At 44.2% G+C, this 23,116-nt stretch overlaps 1 protein-coding gene across 1 annotated transcript; it reads left to right on the top strand.

Annotated features, from left to right (window-relative positions):
- The first annotated feature begins 15,691 nt into the window (after positions 1-15,691).
- On the top strand, positions 15,692-22,387 carry LOC119396166 (uncharacterized). Its single transcript, XM_037663255.2, has 2 exons — positions 15,692-15,899; positions 17,605-22,387. The coding sequence occupies exon 2, from the start codon at positions 17,612-17,614 to the stop codon at positions 18,272-18,274; it is 663 nt and encodes a 220-aa protein (XP_037519183.1). The 5' UTR covers positions 15,692-15,899; positions 17,605-17,611; the 3' UTR covers positions 18,275-22,387.
- The last annotated feature ends 729 nt before the right edge of the window (positions 22,388-23,116 follow it).

Consider the following 23,116-nt stretch of genomic DNA (forward strand, 5'->3'; position numbering starts at 1 on the left):
GTGTACCCCTTGGACCACGTTGGCGCGCGCTCGGTCGGGAGATACGTGGTGGTGGGGCGGGGTGGTCCCCTCTCTCGGCCCGCTCGGCGATGTTGCGATCGATGGGTGGGAAGGGGAGTTGGAAAAAGCTTCGTCGCCGTTGCCGTGGAGATCAGCATCCCTTCGTCCGGTGTTCTCCGCTGATAGTCCGGACAGCTAGCGCCCTCTCTCCGTCCAGCAAGCCGGCTCCTCTTCGCTGGAGCTGTTGGACGGCTGACGTCCTCTGTCTTGCTGACGAGAAACTATACGGCCAGCCCGCGAAAAGTATAGTAGTTTCGCGCGTATTGGCCTTTGCCAAAAGCCTAAATGGTTGAGGTTTAAGGATTCTAAATTAATTTCTACGCATTTGCGTGGTTATGAATGCGATTATGCGAGCTCTAACCTAGATTTGCAGCTTCTAATTTGTCACGCCATTGAGGATCGCTGTCTATAACCTACAGAAAACTTTCAACACAGCCTACACCCCACGCCTTTCTTTATAAAGGAAACTCTTCCCGGCGCCATGATGTAAAGGAACATCAGAATATAAATACTATGGAATAGAAAGGGGACAGCAAAACTGAGAAAAAATGTGCTTGTTGGAAATTCATGTACATACGATAAAAAAAAAACGTTTGGTGTCTTTGGTATTAACAGTGTGAGTAAATGATAGCAGAATTTCTATCGTGCCAACACCAGTGATTGTGTTACACAAATCTCAAGCGCAGGTAAAATGTTGGTAGCAAATGACGACAGTAGTTGAACACAGCATGTTCATCATGCAATAACTAACAGCGCAACAAGCTTAGAATACGGACATTATTAAGAAAAGGACGCAGCGCTGTGTCCTTCTCTTCTTACTGTCCGTATTCAAAGCTTGTTGCGCTGTTAGTTATTCCACGATGAACATCCATCAACTATCCCAACTCGCGATTACCCTTGAACACAGCATAAATGAAGCATATGTTGTTTCAGTCAGAAAAATCGCGATCGCGTTGAAATAAAACGTGAACGTGCGTGCGATCATTTTCGGGCTTTGTTTCTTTGGCATGACCGAGTACGCAGCTTAGCTCAGAGATCTCGAAGTTCCGTTTCTTTGTTAACATTGTTTCGGCCGTAGGCGTGCGCAGGGTTCCCCATCGGGGGGAGGGGGGGCAGTGGTACATCGCAGCGCCCCCCCACCCTACTAAGTCAATGTATGGGGCAGATTTTGCGCCCCCCCCCCCTCTTAGGTGACTAGAAGGGTCAATGTACGGGGCAGATTTTGCGCCCCCACTCTCAGGTGATTAGGGGGGGGGGGGCGACCGCCCCCCCCCTGCTCCCCCTGTGTGCACGCCTATGGTCTCGGCATCGCACGTGTCACAGCAAACTCGCAGTCATGTACCGTATAGTCCGCTTCATCAGCCTATATAAGGCGCATACTTCTTCGTATTTCAGTTAACTCGACGAACTTTAATTTATTCGGGCGAACAAACACGCTTTAACCGATCGCCTGTTCGCCGCTTCTGACAAGTCGCTCAGACAAATCCGCGCGGACAGCAACAGGCCACTTAGCGTCGCACCGTAAATCGGCAAATCGATGTGTACAGTTTTACAGCGCCATAATTACCGGAGAATATGTAACGACAAAGCAATGAAGGCAGCTTCGCAGCTCACTAACGCAGCGCGTTTAAGTAGCTGTGAATGCCGTTGTATCTGACAGCGAGGACAAAAAGTTGTTTTCCTCGGGTTGATTGCGAGTTAACGAGCGTGCTAGGCAATTAGCGGCGCGAGCCGGCTGTCCGAAACAGTTATTCCCGAGCGATATAAGCGCATGTATGCAGTACGGGCAAAAAAGGTAAATAATTAACGAGATGATCGTACACTCTTAATCTTGTTTCGCATGAAGGTTCCAGATAAAACACATTCGCTTATAATCCGTCTAGAGCAAACAAGATGTTTATGCGGATCTGGATGCCGTAGGAAATTTTCGTGCCAAACGATCACTTACTTAATCCAGTTATAACCACTTTCGTCGCTTTTGCTTCCTGTTTCTTTTAAGTCTGCACTGTGATGGTGTTAGATTTTGTTCTGTCTGGAGCCTAGATTCCAGCTACGTTGAATATATGCTATATACGCGACAATGAACTTATGGACACTTCGTACAAATATTCACAAACAGTAAAAGACGCGCCATAGATAGAGCAGATTTTGACCCAGATTTCTAAGCTAACGCCGCCTGCCCCCTTCCCCTTTCACCCTCCTTTAATACAGTAAAATATCGTTATTTCGATCCCCGTTAATGCGGAAAACCGGATAATTCGGACGTGTTCTCTGGTCCCGGCCAGCATATGTATTGTTTAACGGCATCAAGCTCTCGTTAATTCGGTCACATTTGGCAGTAACCCGGCTAATTCGGACGATCCGTGGAGCGCGCCGAGCACGAAGCGTCGCGAGTGCGCCACAAGAGAGAAAACGGCGTTCGCAGACAACCGAAACGAGGCGGCGCTGTCCGCATCGCATCTTCAGTTAGCGACCACGTTTTTATCTGCATGCGGATGCGGCACTCAGCAGCTTTGCTTTAACTTAAGATGCAGTGCGCGTGCAATGTCACAAAACTCAAACATGGCGAAAGCTGTTGAAGATGAAGAGCTTTCAGCCGCGGTAGGCATGCTAGCATAAAACTCTTTTGTTACATCGCAATTAGGGCGGCTAATAGCGATGGACGATTTATCAGTTGCCGGCAATTTTACTTGCGAAAGAACCATCGTCACGTGCCTGCGGTGGTGGGATTGTGGCGGTACGAAATAAAGGAGAGGTGCAGATCATGTTTCGGGTAATTAAGCACGGAAGTCTAGCGCCATGGTCGCATTGAGAAGGAAGTCGCAGGATGACGAAAATTGCCGCTTATACACTGCTCTTATGCAAAAAAAAAGTACTGGATCTAGGTATTAACCAAGAAAATAACAGTGTACTGATGTAACAGATATTTGTTTATTGTTGTATTGATGCTTTCGATAATTCGGCATTCGATCGTTTCATTCAAGCATTTCTTCGGGTCCCGTGAAATCCGAATTAACTATTTTTACTGTAATCACCCAAACAAACCCCTACAAGGTACCCTGTGGTGAACGATTTCGCAAAGCAGGCGCCAACATGTGAATGTATACAAGTCTGGCAATGACCACGTTCGCACATAGCGTAAGTTTTTAAGAACAAAACAGTTGTACGTGAGCGCTAAGCTATATATGTATGTAATACTGCGTATAATAATAATAATAATAATAATAATAATAATAATAATATAATAATAATAATAATAATAATAATAATAATAATAATAATGCGTTTATTAACGCGATATCGTTAAAGAGCTCGTTTTGCAGAAATTCCGGCGTCGGTGTTGGCGTCGTTGGTTGTGAGCGAAAAACCAAGAAAAATGCAAAGACATAATAAAAATCTTAGGTTCGAGTGAGAATCGAACCCATGTCTTCTGGGTGGCGAGCTGTTGTCCTACCACAGAGCCACGCCATTGCTTGAAACTGCTTCGGGAAAAAACACTATATAAGTGTGTTATAGTGGGAGGAGGGTCCTTAACGCATGTGATATTTCGTGGCAGAAGCGTAGAATCGCACCAGGGGTCAGAACATGTGAATTGCGCAACGAGTGGGTGTTTTAAAGACCGAACCATTACAAAGCGCTCAGAGATATTTAATCATGATCATCAGCGAAAGCATCAACAAAGTGAGCAGCTGCGTAGGTTCGTGTGTTTCCTTTCGGACGCGTAATGGTACTTCGCTGATACGCGAAATAAAAATTACTGCGTAGTGTTCACTCCGCAACTGTATTTATAGTAGGCATCCTAGGATTATTTGAAACGGCCAGTGTTACGCGTTTAGATGTTAGTGTCCTTGCGGCACAGTTGAGGCATCCACCGAGCAACACCGAAGCTAGGCTAGTGATTGAGAAGGCGATGCGCACAGGGCCCGATTGTGCTATCGCGTTCTACTCTTGAAGGCGAAGCTCAGGAGACCTCCAAGTTTTTATTTAAACAAATTGCTGGCGTGAAAAAGGTATGAGACCACATATTACACGAACCAGGCTATCTCCTAACGGCGCCAGACTATTGGTGGTTGTTGCTGAAATGAGCAATACGGAATAGTGGTAAAAAGAAAGAGAGAGAGAGAGAGAAGTGTAATGCGGAAAGGCAGGAATGTTAACCAGAAAATAAATATCCGATTATCTACACTGCACTGGAGAAGGGGTAAGGGTTGACAGAAAAATAAGGTAAAAAGAAAAAATACCCTGTAAAGAACCGTGTTGACAAATGTGTAGGCAAACGGAAGGAATCTAGCGTATAATACCAATCCCTTTCGAGAGTTTACTAATGATACTGATGACGTGTTCATCCCATGTCTCGTGTTCTCCGAGGTATATTCCCAGTGCCTTGACTAATGATATACTATTTCTTCTACGTCATTTAGCTGAATTGGCTCAGAAGTATTGTTTCATGGTCGAAATAATACCGAATTCTTTTCATTAATTTTTATCTTTAAATAGTTTTGATTAACACGATATTTTATACCGGTTAAGTACTGATTAGCTCCCGTTACTAAGTCTGTACTTGAACTACCCATTAAAGAAAAATAAGCGGGTGTGGTCTGCATAGGCTATAAATTTGGCTTTCTTATCAGTTTTTGTGGTCTGGTTAATGCAAAGTATAAATGAAGATGTCCCAAAATATTCCCCTGTAGTGGCGCCGTATACAACCAGATCATTTGTGCATTCACCTGCAATCATTATAATCTGAGTTGGATGTTTCATAACCGGAAGTTGCATAACTGAAAGTTCTTGGTCAAAATATCTTGTGAGAGCCATCTCTATCAATAAAAATCCTTACTGGATTGCAACCACTGGTGACTCGTATTTAAAGGTACGATTTCAAAAGGCACCAGGTAGAGCACCGATTGTGCGAAATATTGCTGTTAAAGAGCATTGACAACATGATTGAAAAAGTTCATTATACTCTAACGGTCTCGCGAGTCGACTCACTCAGGCTCACTCATACTCAGATCGAGTCGCAAGTCTGAGTCCGAGTGATTCCAGTCGAGAAAAATTTTAGTGAGTTTGAGTCCGAATGAGTTCGGTCGAGGAAAATTTCGGTGAGTCTGAGTCCGAGTGAGCCCTAAGCGCAAAATATATTTGTTGAGCGAGTCTGAGTGAGCTCCACATTTTTTTGCCGACCTATGTCTTATGCTCGCATAACGCAAGGCAGTAGATTATTTCCCATGCTACACCTTTCTCGCGATTATAGTCCTTTGCTCTTAAAGGGACCGACAACCAACTTTTGTGGTACCCGTTTTCTTGAGTGCATTGGGAAGCTTACCGGTCAGAGCTTCTAATCACGGAGTGGTAACGCGGAGAACGCCGTAAAACATTTGTAATCAGAGTTTTTCGATCTGCAGCGATTATGCAGTCTTAATATCACATGCTGCAAACAGTGAGAGGTGAGCGCGATAGCGATTATACGCCAGCAGTGGTGACAAGTTATGCCCTAAGTATAAAAAGGCAATGTTACGTTTGCAAAGCCTGCGGTGCCGCGACTACTGCTTTCTAGCCTATTAAATTATTTTACAATAGTTATAGCGTTTTTCTTGGGCTTCTTATAGAAGTACTTTGGCCGTACACAGGTCGCTTTATCACATTTTAGTCAAGCCAAGCCAAGCTAAGCCTTCGAAAACGAAACAAGTGGTAGGATACACCAGCAGTGCTGTTCATGAAGTGGTAGCAATCCTCCACAGAACAGTAAGTCGATGGCATTTTGCGAGCAGCAGCGCAAACTCGCGTGCTACTCTTCAAAAGTCCGATACGACGAGAGCAGACGAGAGTCGAGCTACACGGGAAACGCCGCCGGACGTCGCGCGCATGCACCGCAGCCTCCGTTTCACTGGAAGCCACGAAAGCAGCGCCACATCTCATGCTTTACTTCTTTTACCTTAGAAACAAACGGGAATTGACAATAACATACATATTCAAATTTTCAGCCCTCGTTCTGGTGCGTGTAAAAGCATTAGACTAGGTACAACAAAGTGCTTAAGACTGCATATGTCTGGTTCATGGCGCTCGCGCTAGGCTGCGCGACATGCCGGTTTTTGTTACTTTTAAACGCGATTTAAAAATATTAATCCTACTCAGATCGCGAAAAGTATTCTGGAATCTGTCACTATAATTGACGGCCTTTTCATTTCCACCAGGATCTAATCACCCGTTCTGGCCAGTTGTCGGTCCCTTTAAACGGTCGGGAGTTTTTGGTCTGCGCTGGAATCGCCTGCATTGCCGGTGGCGTCAGAAAACCGCAAAAAACTGACGATGTCAAAATGACGTGCATGCAATAAACAAGACTTTAGTACGCCGAGCAATACCTAAACGTTTTGAGAACAGCCAGACTACACTGTTCTAGAACACTGTAGCCAGACTGTTTCTTGCTCCGAACGGAATAGGAGATGGCTTCCCGCGAATCATTATGGCAGCGCATAGTCGTATCAGCTGGCGAGAATAGATTACCCCAGCTTGTGGAGGGGTGTCAGCATCGGCAGAGCAATGATTACGCATTTTAAAGGAAGACGGTCTAACTGTACGTAACTGCAAATGCACTGCACTTTGAAAGAACCATGCCAACGTCGGCCCTAGTCACTGCAAATGGTGCCGAGCGTCTAAGAGCATCGCCAGCATAGGTTATCTTCAAAAGCCTCCGTCGGAGCTCGGATCTGACTGCAGGCAATGTCTGCACACATATTTAAACGTTTGGGGTAACCTGAAATATATAACTATGCATATACGGTTTTTATGTCTTCCTTCAGTTCCTTTATGCTGCTCTCCCCGAGAGCAAACTACATATCTGCTCCTAGAGAGTTGTAATGGTGAAATAATTGCGTAAAGTACGTGGCAATGGACAGTACATACAAGGTATATGTAAACTGGTAGCGTAACTTCCGTAGAAGCCCACGTGTCAAGCCGGTGGCTAGTTGTTGCAACAGTCGCCATCTATGTGAGGAGGGGACAAACAGAACTAAAAAAAAAAGAAAAAGATGACGTCACAACCGGAAGCGGAAATGACGTCACGTTTTAACGCGATGGGCGCGAAATTATGAAATTTTTTGACAGGGCGCCGCTTCTTACTTTTTTTTATAGCTGCATGTTCTTTTTCTTATCACTATGACGGCTCCATAATGGAAGCCTGCAAGATAACGGGAAGACGAAAAAGACAGATTTGATAAATAAGGTGTATTTTATTGGCGAAATATTGCAGTTGAACAGGATATCACCCCAAAATATATAACACAGAAATCAGAAGTAGCATAACAATTCAACGTGCACACTGTGATGGTGTAATGTGGGCCCAGGATCCGAAATAATTCAACCAGCAGTCAGGTGATTCTGTACACACAACACAGACTTTAACACAACCGATAACTCTGACGATTCACACACAACACACTACAGCATTCCTTATTTACATCCTAAACGTCCTACGCGCCTCGCACACAAACTGTCCTACTCGCCGTTATGAACTGTTGCCGCTGCGGCGAGGTCGGTCGTCACCGGTACTCCTTGGGCAGTCAACAGTCACGCTGCCCTGACCGTGGCGAGGTGGTAGTGGTGGTGATGATGGCACTGCAGGCCGGTAGATCACCAGGCCACTGCAGCGCAGGTTAGCTGCCCGTCGCCAACATGAGCCGCGGCCACCTCGTGACACCACTCGGGCCCCAGGACCTCAGGCCAGGAGCAGACTAGGCTGCCGGTCTCTGTGTCAGCACCGGGCACAGAGCGGGAATCAGGCTCACCAGGTCCACATGGCTGCCGGACGCCTGGTTAAGCGATGTCGTGACCCGAACCGCCGACCAGCGGCTGCCGTTCCAACCGTGTCGCGCTCCAACTCCTCGAGCCGCACGCCCCGCTCGCGCTTCCTTTTCGTCGTCTTCCCCTCCAAGGCGTACCGCAGAGCAGAACTGTCGTTCCCTCTTCGCCCGTCACGGGCCACACAATCCACATAATCACACACACAAACCTTGCACACGTGTTGCTCTTGCATCCGTAGACAGCGCAGCGTTTCTTCGCGTAGCGTGGCGGACTCATCGTCCCGAAGGGCGACAGCACGCCGGCCGTGCGCTGGCAAAACACAGTCACTGAAAGGGTTCCCGATGGCTGCGATGGGCTATATTACCTTCTGCCAAGTACCACGACTAGAAAACAACGGTTATGCGAGGAAATATCTACGGACGACAGGCACAAACCTACTGCGCAAAAACGAGCGACGCCATTTGCATCTCAAAATGCGCAAAACCGTTGGCCCATGTTACCAGACTGCCTGCATGTGCCCGCTGTTTCTGAAAATAAACGAAAAAAATTGGCCACTCAACCACATACCCAAGACTAAAGTTTGATTAAAGTAATCTACTAATTTAATTCGTGACAAATAAATTTAAAACTAATGAAAATAAACGCTCAATTAATTTTTTGTTTTCATTATTTGTCCCCCCCTCACCTAGTAGCGCTTTAATCGTCACGCGGGTGTTGATGTTTGTCGCAATAGGTTTCCGACCACTTTTCGTTCCGACTTTCGCGACCTATTTAGATTGACCTTGGTACATAAACGTGCAAGCCCATACAAGCATGCGCGGCTCTTAAAGTAAAAGGTCTTTAAAGCGGCCATCACAGCCAACTTACGATCATAATCCTCATGCGTTCGCAAACAAGCTGGCGAAATTTCAGCTCATTTGGTCAACTACGTGAGCCGTGACGTAACAAGCTTCTTGATGTTCGAGCGTCTGCATTCCGGCGAATGATATTGTTCTGCGCTCAGATTCGCGTGCAATCGAGCTATTTCAGATTCGTTCAGGTTGTCATTGAAACAGAAAGATTTGCGACGGCTGAAACTCTGATAGAAGACGACGGCCCCGCTTCGCGCAATACATTACGTCACACACGCCATGGCAAAATGGTGGTCGCGGGTGGTGGGCGGGGTTTATAACAGGCGACCTCTAGGGCTTATTTTGCCCTGAAATATTTTTTTACAGTCCATTTTTTATATATGTATAGGCAGAATAGACCGTTTACGTCTTTTTTTTTTTTGCGAAAAATCGCAAATTCTTATGTGATTGTGTCTAGGTTTAAGCGTGCGCTAAGAGTATCTTTTTTGTACAGCTACAGTGCTCGTCAGATGAAACCCGAACTGCGGCAAGCCTTCGCACGGTTTAGTGCGCGCCGTCCAGTTATCACCATGGACAGGCGCGCGCATCCGGTTTGACCGCACTGCGCATGCGCGCGCCTGTCCATGGTGATAACTGGACGGCGCGCACAATACCAGTGCGAAGGCTTGCCGCTGTTCGGGTTTCATTTGACGAGCACTATACACATTTTCTCGCCCTTCCGGTTCGCGCACTAATTCCCCCACTATCTTACGCCGATTGGTAGAGATATGTAGTACAGTTATACTCATGGATGTGTTATCCTTTCTCGATAACACAGTAACTTCTGGGGTTTTACGTGCCCAAACGACGATACGATTATGAGGCGCACCGTAGTGTAGGGCTCCAGATATTTCGACCACCTGAGGCACTGGCGTAGACGGGCTGGGATTTTGCAGTTTTGCATGTTTATGTATACACGCACACATACAAACGCACGCATGACAACGCATAACGGATGTTTAAACCTCCTCCCCCCCCTCCCCTCCTCCTTCCTTAAGAAAAATTTCTGGCTCCTCTCCTGACCTGGGGTTATTTAGCATGCACCTAAATCTAAATGCGCGGTCCTCGAGCATTTCTCTCGGTAATCTTTTCATTCATTTGTGCGTTAAATTAAAACTTTCAGCATTTTCTGTTGATTAATTTTCATACACTGATTATCTTGCATGTTCATACTAGCGTAGTACACTTCATTTTATGGATAATCTTGTTCATTGTTCTTCATTTTTTTATTGTTTGTGTAACTGTGTGCGACTTAGAATTGATACTTGCTTTCTTGTAGCCTTTTTGTTATGTAGCAGCTGATTATTTTGCGTGTCTGATCGTCCGTACACTTGTTCATTCATTATTGACAGTGTTCTTGTCATATTATCACTTAAACAACTTTTACAATGTGCTATATATATATATATATATATATATATTATTATTATTATTATTATTATTATTATACCTGTAAGCTGTCATACCTTGTTGCATTTTGTGATTGCTTCTTATCCATTGCCCTTTCCGAGCCTCTAAGATATAGTGCGTAAATACATAAATAAATTGCTGTTAATTTGTCATTCGCTACGCGCCTAAACGTGCTCGGTCTAGTTCATTTCAGCTGGCGCAAACACACTAAGATTAATTCTTAAACTCGTGGGATCTTCGCAAACAGTGGATAGCGAACACGAGAAACGAAGCACCGGCATACGCAGTTACGCTTATCCGAAATTCGCGTTTAACTTTGCTCCGGTCATTAATTTCGCGCTTTGTCCACCAACACAGTTCTGGCGTAAATAATCCTGACACACGCCGCGCGCAAACATTTCAATAACCAATGTCGCAACCGCGGACTCCTGTTCCGTGTATTCTGCTTAATGTCGGTCTCGGGGCATGCAAACACCGTCTATTTGTCGTTGCTTTGTGGTTCCATGCATAAATTAATTTTTCGAAACTTCTGTGCTTTGAACAGCTTTCCTGACGGACGCACTCTCTACGGAATTTCACGCTTCTGTTTCCTTGTTTTTTTTTGTACTTTAAACGAACTTCTTCATATGTTCTTTCTTTTTCACGATGCTTGCCCTGGGCGCTGAATTGTTCATTTCAATAAAAGCGGGAAGCCGTTCTCCGTGAGCTCACACACAGGGCGATGGCGTCAGATATATATTGCAGTCACGTCTCAGCTTGGCGCATCGCTGCTTTTTCTTTGTCTCTTTTTTTATTGTCTTTATTTATTTACTACTTCTGTGTATGAGTGCAGCTCAAGCAGATTATTTAGTGGTCAAAGAGTCGAACCCGCGGACTTGAGGGACGCGGGTTCGAGTGAGTGAGTGAGTGAGGAGTGAGTGAGTGAGTGAGTGAGTGAGTGAGTGAGTGAGTGAGTGAGTGAGTGAGTGAGTGAGTGAGTGAGTGAGTGAGTGAGTGAGTGAGTGAGTGAGTGAGTGAGTGAGTGAGTGAGTGAGTGAGTGAGTGAGTGAGTGAGTGAGTGAGTGAGTGAGTGAGTGAGTGAGTGAGTGAGTGAGTGAGTGAGTGAGTGAGTGAGTGAGTGAGTGAGTGAGTGAGTGAGTGAGTGAGTGAGTGAGTTGGTCATCAACCCAAGCGAAATCTTTCGCTTGGGCTGATTTCTGGCACCATGCTTATCAACAATAAGATAAAATAGAAACGTCAAACCTTCTTTTTAAGTCGCACAGTGCACGTGTGGCTACTCTTGCAGTTCATGTTAAACGCAACAAAGTTGAAGAAACTTGATAAGTTGTCATGACTCAGCACTAACACGTCGTGAGATAATAATAATAATCATCATCAGCCTGACTACACCCACTGCAGGGCCAAGGCCTATCCCATGTTCCGCTAATCAACCCGGTCCGGTGCTTGCTGCTGCCACGTTATACCAGCAAACTTCTTAATCTCATGTGCCCACCTAACTTTCTGTCTCCCCCTCGCGCGTTTACCTCCTCTTGGAGTCCAGTCAATTAATCTTAATTATCAGCTGTTATCTTGCCTACGTGCTACATGCCCTGCTCATGTCATTTCTTCCTCTTGATTTCGACTAAGATGTCCTTAACCCCCGTTTGTTCCCTGACCCACTCTGCTCTCTTCTTATCCCTTAAGGTTACACATCATTTTTCTTTCCATTGCTCGATGCGTCGTCCTCAGTTTAAGTTGAGCCCTCTTGGTAAGCCTCCAGGTTTCTGCTCCGTATGCGAGTACCGGTAAGATGCAGCTGTTATATGCCTTCCCCTTAAGTGATAGCAGTAAACTATACCATTCATGATTTGAGAGTGCTTGCCGAATGTGCCTCCTTCCATCCTTATTCAATTAGTTACTTCATTCTCATAGTTCGGCTCCGCGCTTATCATCTGTCCTAAGTAGACGTATTCCTTTACAAATTCCAGAGCCTCGCTACCTATCGCAAAGTGCTGTTCTCTTCCGACGCTGTTGCACATTATTTTAGTTTTCTGCATATCGGTTTTCAGACCTACCGTTCTGCTTTCCTTGTCCATTCAGTAATCATAAGTTGCAATTCGTCCCCTGAGTTACTCATTAATGCAATGTTACCAAGGTATTCTCCGTTAACTCTTATCCCTAACTCTTCTCCATGTAGGGCCCTGAAAACCTCCTGTAAGCACGCGGTGAATAGCATTGGGGAGATCGTCGCGAAATACCGCTTCCTAATAACCGATTCGCAGTTGTATCTCGTGTGTTGGTAAAAGTTAAGAGTACACCCACACATCTGTCTTTTTTCTGTCTTTTTTTTTCTTTAAAATAGTTTGTCGCTTTACGAGTGTGAAACTTCCTGTGTTTTTCTTTCCCACGTTGATACGTACGTGAGACATTCAGTCTCTTTCCCTAACGACGAAGTCAATTAAGAAAAAACAAGATTCAACAGGAAAAATAAACGTTGCAAATTACTGAAACAAAAGCGTTGGCGACAGTCATTAACTCGCTACATTAGGCCGATGATGTGCAGCAGCGAAAGGGCGGAACGAGGGCGCATTTATCAAGATGAGCGGTAGCAGCGAAAACTCACTTATGTACACTGTTCTGCTCCCTTCCGTTAGGAGCGCACGACACATCTGCACCAACGATGTCAACCGTGCAAGCGATCGCTTTTTTTATCGTAGTTAGACGAGCGACGCTTATCATGGTTAGGTTAGGAAAGTGCAAGATCGTATAATCACTTTCTGCGCGATCAATGCGACACTAGCTCGCTGTTACGGCGAGTGCATTGCCGTGTAAGGTGTGGCTTTAGTCATACATATCTTCCAGTGAAGGTGGCACGTGCGATTTTAGCTGTGCAATATATATAGATAGATGGCTTCATGAAGAGAGAGGATGTCGAGAAAGCCACACTGCATTATTGTAACAGATTCCGTGAAAGCTATTATCTTAGGCAGTCAAGGTGACTAATTGCCGAAATAAAACCGTTTAAAGTGCGAATAACGAGGGCCTCGAGAGACGACGCACTCTACGCTGAACCGCGGATCTCCATTGGTCCTCGCACTTCGCTCTGTACATGGCTTTAATTATGGATTAGGAAAACAGACCACGCCTCCACTTTTGATTTATTGTCGTCGCTCCGTTTCAGAGGAGATGCCCGTAAATGTCAGCGCCAGCATATCCGTAAATATAAAAAGTACACTGAGAGAAACGTTAACCAGGAGGCAAGTGAAGAAAAAACAACAAGTAGTCAAATTCGACAAGCATGACATCGGGAAAGAAAACTTGATTACCTCCGCGACAGAGACCTTCGTGTCCACCCTGCGTTGATAAGCACGATACGCGCACTCCTCAAATGAATGGCAACACCATCAGCTCGAAGCGCACTGCAACTTTTGGATACATTTTAGCCAGTCCTTACAAGGTTTTATTAACATCGTGGATTGCAGTCTACTTCATCTAAGACAATCGCAGACGAACTGGACTGTGAAAGAATCCGCAGTTTGTGACATTCAGGGTATGAGCTGTGAGCGCCTGGTATGTGTGCGCGGTACTAGTTCTTCTTTCTTTACTTCCAACTTTCTGTATTCTTTTCATCCCCTCTCCCCTCCCCTTTGTAGGGTAGCAAACGGGGTGCAACCTGGTGAACCCCCTTGCCTTTCCTTCGTTTTTTTTTTCTCTCTCTCTCTCTCTTGCAGGATTAACACGTAGGGCAGCGTCTTGCCCTTTTACGTTCGAGCTTGCTGCTTGAAAATAAAAATATACTACACGAGCAAATACATTCGTAGCAGCACGTGGTACGTGTTTTCCGCGTAAATACAATACGGGGACGACAATGCATATTTTAATGCAACGTAAATGTATTCACCCAGCCAAAACCATAGGTTTTTCTTTTTTTTTACTTTCCAGAGGCGCTGAAGTTCAAAGCAGTCGATGATCATCTAGAGACGCTGATAGTATTGATAAGAAAGACAGCAGAAAAAATATGAGGGTCGGATTGTTCCAGGACAAGGGAGAGATAGGCCGATGGCCAGATTAGGAATTGATTACACTTGAATGCTGCTTTATTTTGCTCATGTTTAGCGAGCTATCAGTTCAATGGAGCGAATAATTGATACTAGTCAAATTGTAAAGTAACCGGAAACGAAACGACCCATGCACAATATGGAGGACCGGAGGCCTCAAGTAAATGTTTAGATGAACTTAAAGAACTTGTATAATACAGGCACTGGCGTTCACGTACTCATGGTGTCGCAAGAAGTCGTCAGTGACTTGACGGTGCTTAATAGTAACAACATAGGCGTGCGCAGGGTTCGCCGTTAAGGGAGTGCCAAGTTCCATCGCGGTGCCCCCCCCCCCCTCACACACACACACACACACGCACACACCCGTTGGCCGAGTCTGCAAGAAAACGTGCTTAGGAATGGAGGCAAAAATGAAACAATGACGGGCCCTCTCCCAACAGCCTGCCTTTGGTCCACTGGTATAAACGGCACGTTTCTGTGCAAATACAAAACGAGGCGCCGAGGTGTAATCACCGTTGACGGAGGCCGTGGGCAAGAAAAATTGGTAATAACACAAGTAAACACAGAAGCAAATGAAGGACAGTGTACATAATAAAAAGACACAAGTATCAGTGCATCAAAACCGAACACGTTATAATGTTTCGCTGGTAGTTTGTTTGAAGCCGGAATACATTTCAGGTTTGTTACAAACCTGAAAGTTACAGAAATCGTACGCGTGACACACACACAATTTTTTTTGTCTGTATCATCACCCATCTATTCCAGGCCGCTAGCTAAGAACGAAGTTCCGGTGGTACACAAAGACTATGCCAAATGTCACATATGTCCGTCTCACAGTGTAGCCGCTACAGTGAAGAATGCGTTCTGTTCAAGGGGAATAACTTCCGGGAGTTACAGGACCTAATTACAGGTTCGCTAGTTCAACACCACATTATCGGGAGCAACCGGTAGCTGAATATAACGAGCAACGAAAGTTAAACGAAGCCTTACTGGAAACTACCCGGTTTGCTTGCCATCGATTCGCAGGAGTTTATACGGAACATTATTTCCCTCCTCTCCTGGAGAGTATACGCACGCTCCACTCCGTTTCTTTTTTCTTTTTTTCGCGAATACTTTTTATGTCGTTTTCTTTTGTTCATTCAGCTTCCAAGCACAAGCATTGTGTATTCAAATTGACCGCCCGTCTCGTGCCACCACACAGAGAGAACAAAACCGAAATCGAAACATGCCCAACAGCGCTACTAGTGTCCATTCTTTGTACTGGTTGCTTTTGTAAATAGACTCTGAGATTTAAAACAAGTCTCGGAGGCTACACGTTGTACTTGGGGTTTTTAGTTGGTTTAACCACAATACTGTGGAGTATGAAGCCTGTTCAGGCACTCTACACAACACTTGACGTATTTGAAAATATGGGCGGAGATTTAAAGCCAGCTAAATATATCTGTTCTCGTGCAGTGCTCAAGACGCTCTCTCATGAGAGCCAGGCAAGTCGCGATTGACACCACGCGATGGCAGCTGTTGCACCTGTTGTTTATCAACGTAATTCTTATTCTCTCTCCGTTTTCATCATCTGTACAACTCTAAGGACGCTGATATTTTGAACAGACGTTCATTTTTGAGTGCGTGAATATGTGACGCGTTATTGTAAAACCTTTTTTTGTCGCTAACATCTCCGGTGCAGTAGGAGTACACGTATTCGTAACAGGTAAGATATCGCTTCAGCGCTTGCTGCTGCGATTTTATCTTTCTCTTGCTGATCTTCTCGAACGCCTTTCGTTGTCATTTAGCACATGATTGCGTGTATTGTATTCACTGCCGCGAAGCTAGTCGTGTGCAAATCCTTCGATTGAGTAAGTGTAAGGCTCCGGGCTCCTTTAGCGTTTTTGTTGACAAGCGCCACGTCGTTTACGGCTGTGGGAGTTGTAGCATAAATTAACTCTTGACCTTTTACGATCAGAAAGAGTGTAAATTATTTGACGCATCTGAGTTCAACAGATTCGCGGGGCCACTTGTTTGTTTCATCTGTCAACGAACGTCTTGGCTGTCGATCGTTGCCGATCGCGTTACTGTGTGGCGCTTTATATGCTATCTCGTCTCGTTAAAGAATGGTTCTCGCCAATGCTTAGGATGAACGGAAAAGTCTGAAGCACTTTTCTTTGACGGTGTACTTGTGATCTCTTTGCCGATTGATAGCTTCTGTTGTTGGCTGCGATCAGGAAATCCCATCCGGATCGGCCCTGATCGCCATCAAAAGTGCCCGTTTGACACCGTTATTACTTTGTTCATCGTTTTACCTGCTGCCTCGTTGTACTGTGCTTAATGTCTGTGTCTGTGCGTTTTTAGATCATTTTTTATTTTGCTTTTACCAGGGGCGCAGCCTTGTTTTCGTTTTAGGGTTGAAAAATGGGTGAGGGAGGGAGTCAATATATGTGTATACATTACGCACATGCGCACACATTGGGTTGTAGGCACCCATTTGACCCTTGGGAATAAACTCCTGGCTATGCCACCGACTTTAGATGTATCGAATAGTATGTCCGCTTAAACGGATCATGAATGGGGCAGAACGAGTTCTTGCATTTTATGGAAGGTTTTGATTCGACGAGTTGTATTATAATCAGAAATTGATTGATTTGAAAAAGCTCCGAGTATTCTAACCTTACTGCGGGCAACAAATCAACGTTTTTTTTTTTGTACTATGATTCGCGTGCCGTCGCTCGCGCACAAGCAATCAGCGCCCGTTTTAAGTGCAACTTCTGCTGCTATTTATTTGAATATGGGACAACCTTTAGGAAGACTGGTGCTACACGCGCATTTGTACTGCAAGGACAAGTGCTATTTTTCTTTTTCATTTGTTCATGTTCATACGTACGCATTCGCATCATGCAGTTGTTCAAAAAGTTGCTGTTTATGATGGCGTATCTATAACGTATCAGCGGATTTTGCTGTCGAGAACATCGTGTTCACACCTTCATTATGTCAATTTTGGTAGCAGTTGAGTGTTCGGGCCTTCGCTGACACACTTAATCCAATGCCTCTTCCTAGAATTTGTCTCATGATCAGATTGTGGTTAAGGCACTTAAAATGCAAGAAATTAGATCTTTTTGCGCCATGCAGTGTTCATACGACACTGCTCCCTCTCCCCATGTGCACACTGAGTGCGTTTTCAGTGTCAGTCATTAGATGTTCCCGTAAAAAACAGGGAAGGTCATCGACACGACAAGCAAGTACAAAAGATTCTAAAAACATCATTCTCCCAGATTCCAGTTTAACTATCAGTGCAAATGTTTGGCTAAGCACGCATTGCCAGAGCAGCATCGGTAAAATGCCGATATACCTTGCAGCCCTACAATAACGTGATCCTGTCATGCTTGCTCCTCTATGATGTTGTTTCTTTTGCTCCAACGCAGGCACAAGATGAACCTGCCACACTTTCGTCGAAAAAGAATTTTGGCATACCTGGTCGCGGCAGGCCTTCTGCTGGTCACTCTCAACTACATCCTCAAGTCAGAAGAAGCCAATGGCTGTGGCCGAACATCTGAAACTGGACCATGCCTCCTGTCACTTTTTCCAAAGGTGTTGGACTCGCTCACAGCCCAGGGTGTCTCGAGTTACTTGTGCTATTATGCCCTCTGGGGTGCGTTGAAAGACCAGCAGCCATTGCCTTGGACCAACAAGGTCGAGCTTTGTCTCCGTAACGAAGAGCTCTCTGACCTCGACGAAGGCCAACTGTTGAAGTCGTTTCGTAGATACGGCGTAAACGCCTATTATGACTCGGCGAACGGGCTCTACAGAGCGAAACTCAAGGACGGAAGCAGCGCCTGTGAGGTGTACCTGTACGTCTTTGAGGAAGACAAAATCGTTCACCGCGTGCGTAGAGTCGGCTGGAAAAACAGACTGCTGCCGCCCGATTCATGTGACACATTGCATTGCTTTCCAGTGTCCCTGCTGACACCCCCGCTCAAAGAGACAACGTTCCTGGGAGCCACGGTGAATGTTCCACATGATGGCATCGAAGTGCTCAAGTACATGTTCCCCGACTCGTGGTGGAAAGGCGAGGTGCCACCAAAGTGTGACTAAATGTCGCCGTGAAACATGATAGAATACCCCTTCTGGTACTTTTTTGCCTTTCAGTTTTGTGGATATTACACTTATAGTGACTAATCGGATCGTTCATGATTACCCAAGGTAGTTTTGGAATATTTCTCCAGAATGCAAAAACATTATCTGATGTCAGGCCTGTTGAATTGAAATGTCCCTTGCCACTAATCATCATTTTCTGAGCCAGTAGCTAAAAAGCTTTGAGATGCTTTAGGTGCTTCGTGTTTCTTTTTAATTGATGACAATATTAATGATTTTTATTGGGTGCACAGAGCAGTTTGAATGTGACATCTGTGGAACCGCAGCTCCTGTCATTGCCTTTCCACACCCTTTATGAAAGTAGAAATTGCTGTGTAGACATACGTTTATGAGCACATTGACTAGGAGCATTTTCTTGTGTGTGTGCATTATATATTGTTTAAGCTTTTTCATCACTGGCAGCATTCCCTTTCTGCTCTCCTTTCTTTGAGTATGATGGAAATTTGCCCATACATTCACTACGACCTCATCTAGTCACTTCATATTCATACATAACAGAATGTTGTCTTAATAGTTGTAATCATGTTTGCCGTTGTTGCAGTTAAAATCTTTGTGAGGGCACTTTTCTAATGCCTTTCTAAGAAGTCACTGTGTTTTGATAGAGCTTATCATTCAGCATTTTCTTAGTTTTGTGGTTATGGCTTTCCCACTTTTCAGCCACCAAATCATAAAAAATATTCCATATATTGCAGCATAATCTGTAGTGCGTTTAGCTCAGCTAACACAAGAGCCATTAGTTGGGTTATTCATTACAGTCAAACATTACTACATACCTCAATTGTTCAGGTATATTACATCCTGAACGTCTCTTATGCTCCCACCATGCAGTCATTTATTATTCCCTGTAGGCATGTATGTGCCCTGAATAGTTACCCAATTTTACTTGTTTTTATTCTTTTTTACATTACCATTGTGATGCTGTTCTTTTACAGTTGTACTTAGTAGTTAAGTTGCCTACATACAAAATTTTGCAAAAAAATGGATCATACTGCTGTGCTTATATCAGAAGAATTTATCCATGGCTTCAGTCTGTGTTATCCAAGCTGTGATTCTTGGAGAAGTGACACGTTTTGTACATAACTAATATCCTGATAAGTTTGACATGTTCTGCAAGTAATATAAGCTTATGCCTCACATGCATATCTAGTAGATAGCCCAAACCTAGTCTTTCATTTACCTGTCATTGTATAGTCATGTTTGTACCTGTTTGTGACTAAGTCGTGTATACCCAGTTTTTTCATTCTGTATTTTGAGTGTTACAACAATTTAAATTATCTTGCTTCAAACTAAGTGTTCTCACGATTTGAGGCACATGTGTTTTAGAGCTGCTAACTTGTGTGGCGTGTGCTGGGTGCGGCATGGAATTTTCCTATATATACTGCATTCAATTTTAGGCTTTCTCAATCAACCTTGTATCATTAACTTGTGGTCATACATGATTATCCCCCATAAAAGAGAAGCTGGCTGTCAGTTACGTCAACTGAACCTTTGCACTGCAACAAATGGTTACAATTTTCTCTTAAAATTATTAGTTGAATGTAGTGAAGCTGTGACATTTGGCAATTATATGTCGAGTAAGCTGCAATTGTCATTGATTCCTTAAAGTGGCTGCACTGTTGTGCAAGTCCTTATATTTTTAAAGCATGCTGTCAGTTTTATATAGCTATACTTGGGCTGTGGTAAAACATGCACCATGGTTGTGAAGCCCTAGGAGGAACTACCTATATGTATACATAGACTTCAGCCTTGTACAGTCATTGTAAGATTGAAACCCAGCACTGTTGCAAGATGGCAATTTTGTAGGGGTGTGCGAATATTCGAAATTTCGAATAATTTTCGAATAGTGTTTGCTATTCGATTCGATTCGCACTGAAATTTTACTATTCGAACTATTCGAACTTCCCAAAGACAAATGCAGTGAACGTACGATTGACAGTGACCCCTTCAGATTTTTAGTATGCTTCACCTCATTACACCCTCGTATTGCGGCAAAGCTGCCTTTCAAGCTCCGTTACGGTTGAACTTAGCCAAGGGACAAAGTCCGGTTCGAAACGGTCCCTAGATTTTTAATATGCTTTACCTCATCACACCCCAGTATTGCGGCAAAGCTGCCTTTCAAGCTCCGTTACGGTCGAACTTGGACAAGAGACAGTCAACGTCCGTTTGGAAGTGGTCCCTAGATTTTCAATATGCTTCACCTCATCACACCCCCGTATTGAGGCAAAGCTGCCTTTCACGCTCCGCTACGGTCGCAAATGTATTAACTCACGAAAACGCTGGTTCCAATATGGAGATGAAAGATTTGGCAGAGTTGGGGACTCAATTAATGCTGTTTTGGACCTGAAATTTGGGCAGGAAGTCCGAAAAATCGGACGCCAAAGCTTTTTAGCATCCAAAATTTCAGATGATCTTATATATCGACGTCTACGAGGCAGATTTGGAACTCCGGACTTGAAGGGAGCACACCCTTGTCCGCCACATCAGTTGGCCTTCCACAGCAGTTGAAGGAGGAGGAGAGGCTGAGGAAATGGCATCTTTGCCTATCACGTGTAAAGTGTTGTCGGCAACACTTTGGTTGCACCAAATCGTGTACATAAATACAATTCGGCCTCTACATTGCCTCACTCTTGATAAGAAAGACAACTATGAAATATGACCCCACCAGCACTTCATCAACCTAGCGAAAAAAAACACTTTGATGTTGCGATCTCACAAGAACATACTTAGGGATTCTCTGCAACTTTTTCTGTAATTTCACTTCGAATTATTCGAAAAATGTTTGAGAAGTATTCGAAAATTATTCGAAATTATTCGATTCGATTCGCACTCAATCTTTATTATTCGAATTCGTTTCGCACCCAAAATTTTGCTATTCGCACAGCTCTACAATTTTGTCCAAGTGTAATTTTCGTTCATACACTCATACAAAATCTTACAAAATTGCACCACTATTAAGAAGTGTAAGTACATCAAGCAAGTAGTCCGGGAAAAAAGGTGTACACTTACTTGCAATTCAGATCTGTGGATGACTGGAGGTTTCTAGTTTTGCAAACCAGTACCTTGTGTGCACAAGAGTAACGTGTCGTTCCTGTTGGCACACAAATTTATTCTTTATTGACAATTGTTACCTGCATTCCTTTGTGTCATTAATACTTGTGAAAAGCACCTCGCTTTATGTTTAGAATCACACTTTGAATGTAATGCATTTTGCTTTCTTCTGTTTCAATTTGCTTCTTCAGAGTGCACAAACTTGGCCACTGGGCAACTAGGCTTTGCAGGAAAGCTAAGCAGGTGGGAGTCGACCTTTCCGATTGGCACTAATGTCTTGAGTGTGTACATGGAAGGAAGTACACGAGGCTCGAAGAAGCTCGAGTCTCTACCGTGACGTGCGCCAGCAGCTGGTATTCAGAAACGCACTTGCCACGGCAACTGCCCATATTACAAGAGCTAATGATGGCAGAGTGCCATGCATGTCACAGTTTTGTTAGAATTTCTATTATCAGGATTTGCTCCACAGGTTAGTGCATCACTGTAACAGATTGCAGATGCACAACATCATGAAATATGCTTATGACACATCCTTGCTTCAAGCAATTGTGGTGTTGCTTTTAACAAGACGGAAATTAAGGGTAACATGGAGGCTTGACATGATCAGAAATCATCAAACAAGGAGCGTCACTGATGCAGATTTGTACACAATGGGACTTGTCTTTTTCAGTCCTCAAGAAAAGCCCCTTGTCGAAGCATTGGCTCCAGAGACATTCCTTGTTTGATTTCTCATTACTTTTGTTCTTGTGATTAATGAAAAATGAACCTGCAGCATTATATTTGTGCAAATAAGCATCTTCAGTTGATTGCACTATGCATGTAATAGCAGCTTGAATGCAGTATTCATTGTAAGGTGTGTGGTATGTGCATATAATGGCCAAGGCAAAAGCTTACTATTGTTGGTGTTTCTCTGCTACACAATTTTTACTTATGTAAACTACCTATGCTGGCTCATTGTTCAGGAGGTTAAACTGAATGAAGTAATTAAAGCTATACTTCACTGAACTATCTTTAGTGTGAGTTTATACACATCCGAAAGATGTATGTTGTGGAATTGAATCAAGACGTCTAAACACGTGTCACATGCAATATTGCAGGTGTTATGTTGCACCACTAGCCCGATTATTAGCCTGTCCTCCATGAGGCATGTGAGTCATTGATAAAAGTAAGCAACTCTTTGATGTGACATTCATGGCTGATACCTTTCAATGGGCATTTTCCACAAGAGGAAAAAATGAATAACTCAAAACTGTTTCATGCCAGTAATATGCACTGAAATGCATAGCTTTCCCATTTGTTGTCTCGTGTAGAATCTAGACTGACTCCACGTTGAGGGAAGCACTAAAAGAAATTAAGTATGGTCAAACACTGGTTCATATAGGATTCACACAAAGTTCATACCAGCATGATCCTTCGCTATGTGCAATACAAGCTGAAACCGTTAATTTGACATACGTAAGGTTTGCGGGGCATGGAATTGGTAGGGGAAGGGGGTAGTAGGGAGAGAGAGGTGTGATGTTTGAAAGCACCCGCGGCTTTACGTGAAGATAACGTTCATCTAAATTTCGTCAAAAATTCCTCTGGATGGATGGATGGATGCTATGAGCGTCCCCTTTATAACGGGGCGGTGACAAGTGTGCCACCAGGCTCGAAAAAAAAAAAAAAAACCTTTACTCCTTTTTTTTTTTTAGCGTTGGCCTAGTGTCTTTACTTTGATTAAAACTATTTTACTCC

Source organism: Rhipicephalus sanguineus, chromosome 6 (genome assembly GCF_013339695.2).
Source record: "Rhipicephalus sanguineus isolate Rsan-2018 chromosome 6, BIME_Rsan_1.4, whole genome shotgun sequence".
NCBI lineage: Eukaryota > Metazoa > Arthropoda > Arachnida > Ixodida > Ixodidae > Rhipicephalus > Rhipicephalus sanguineus.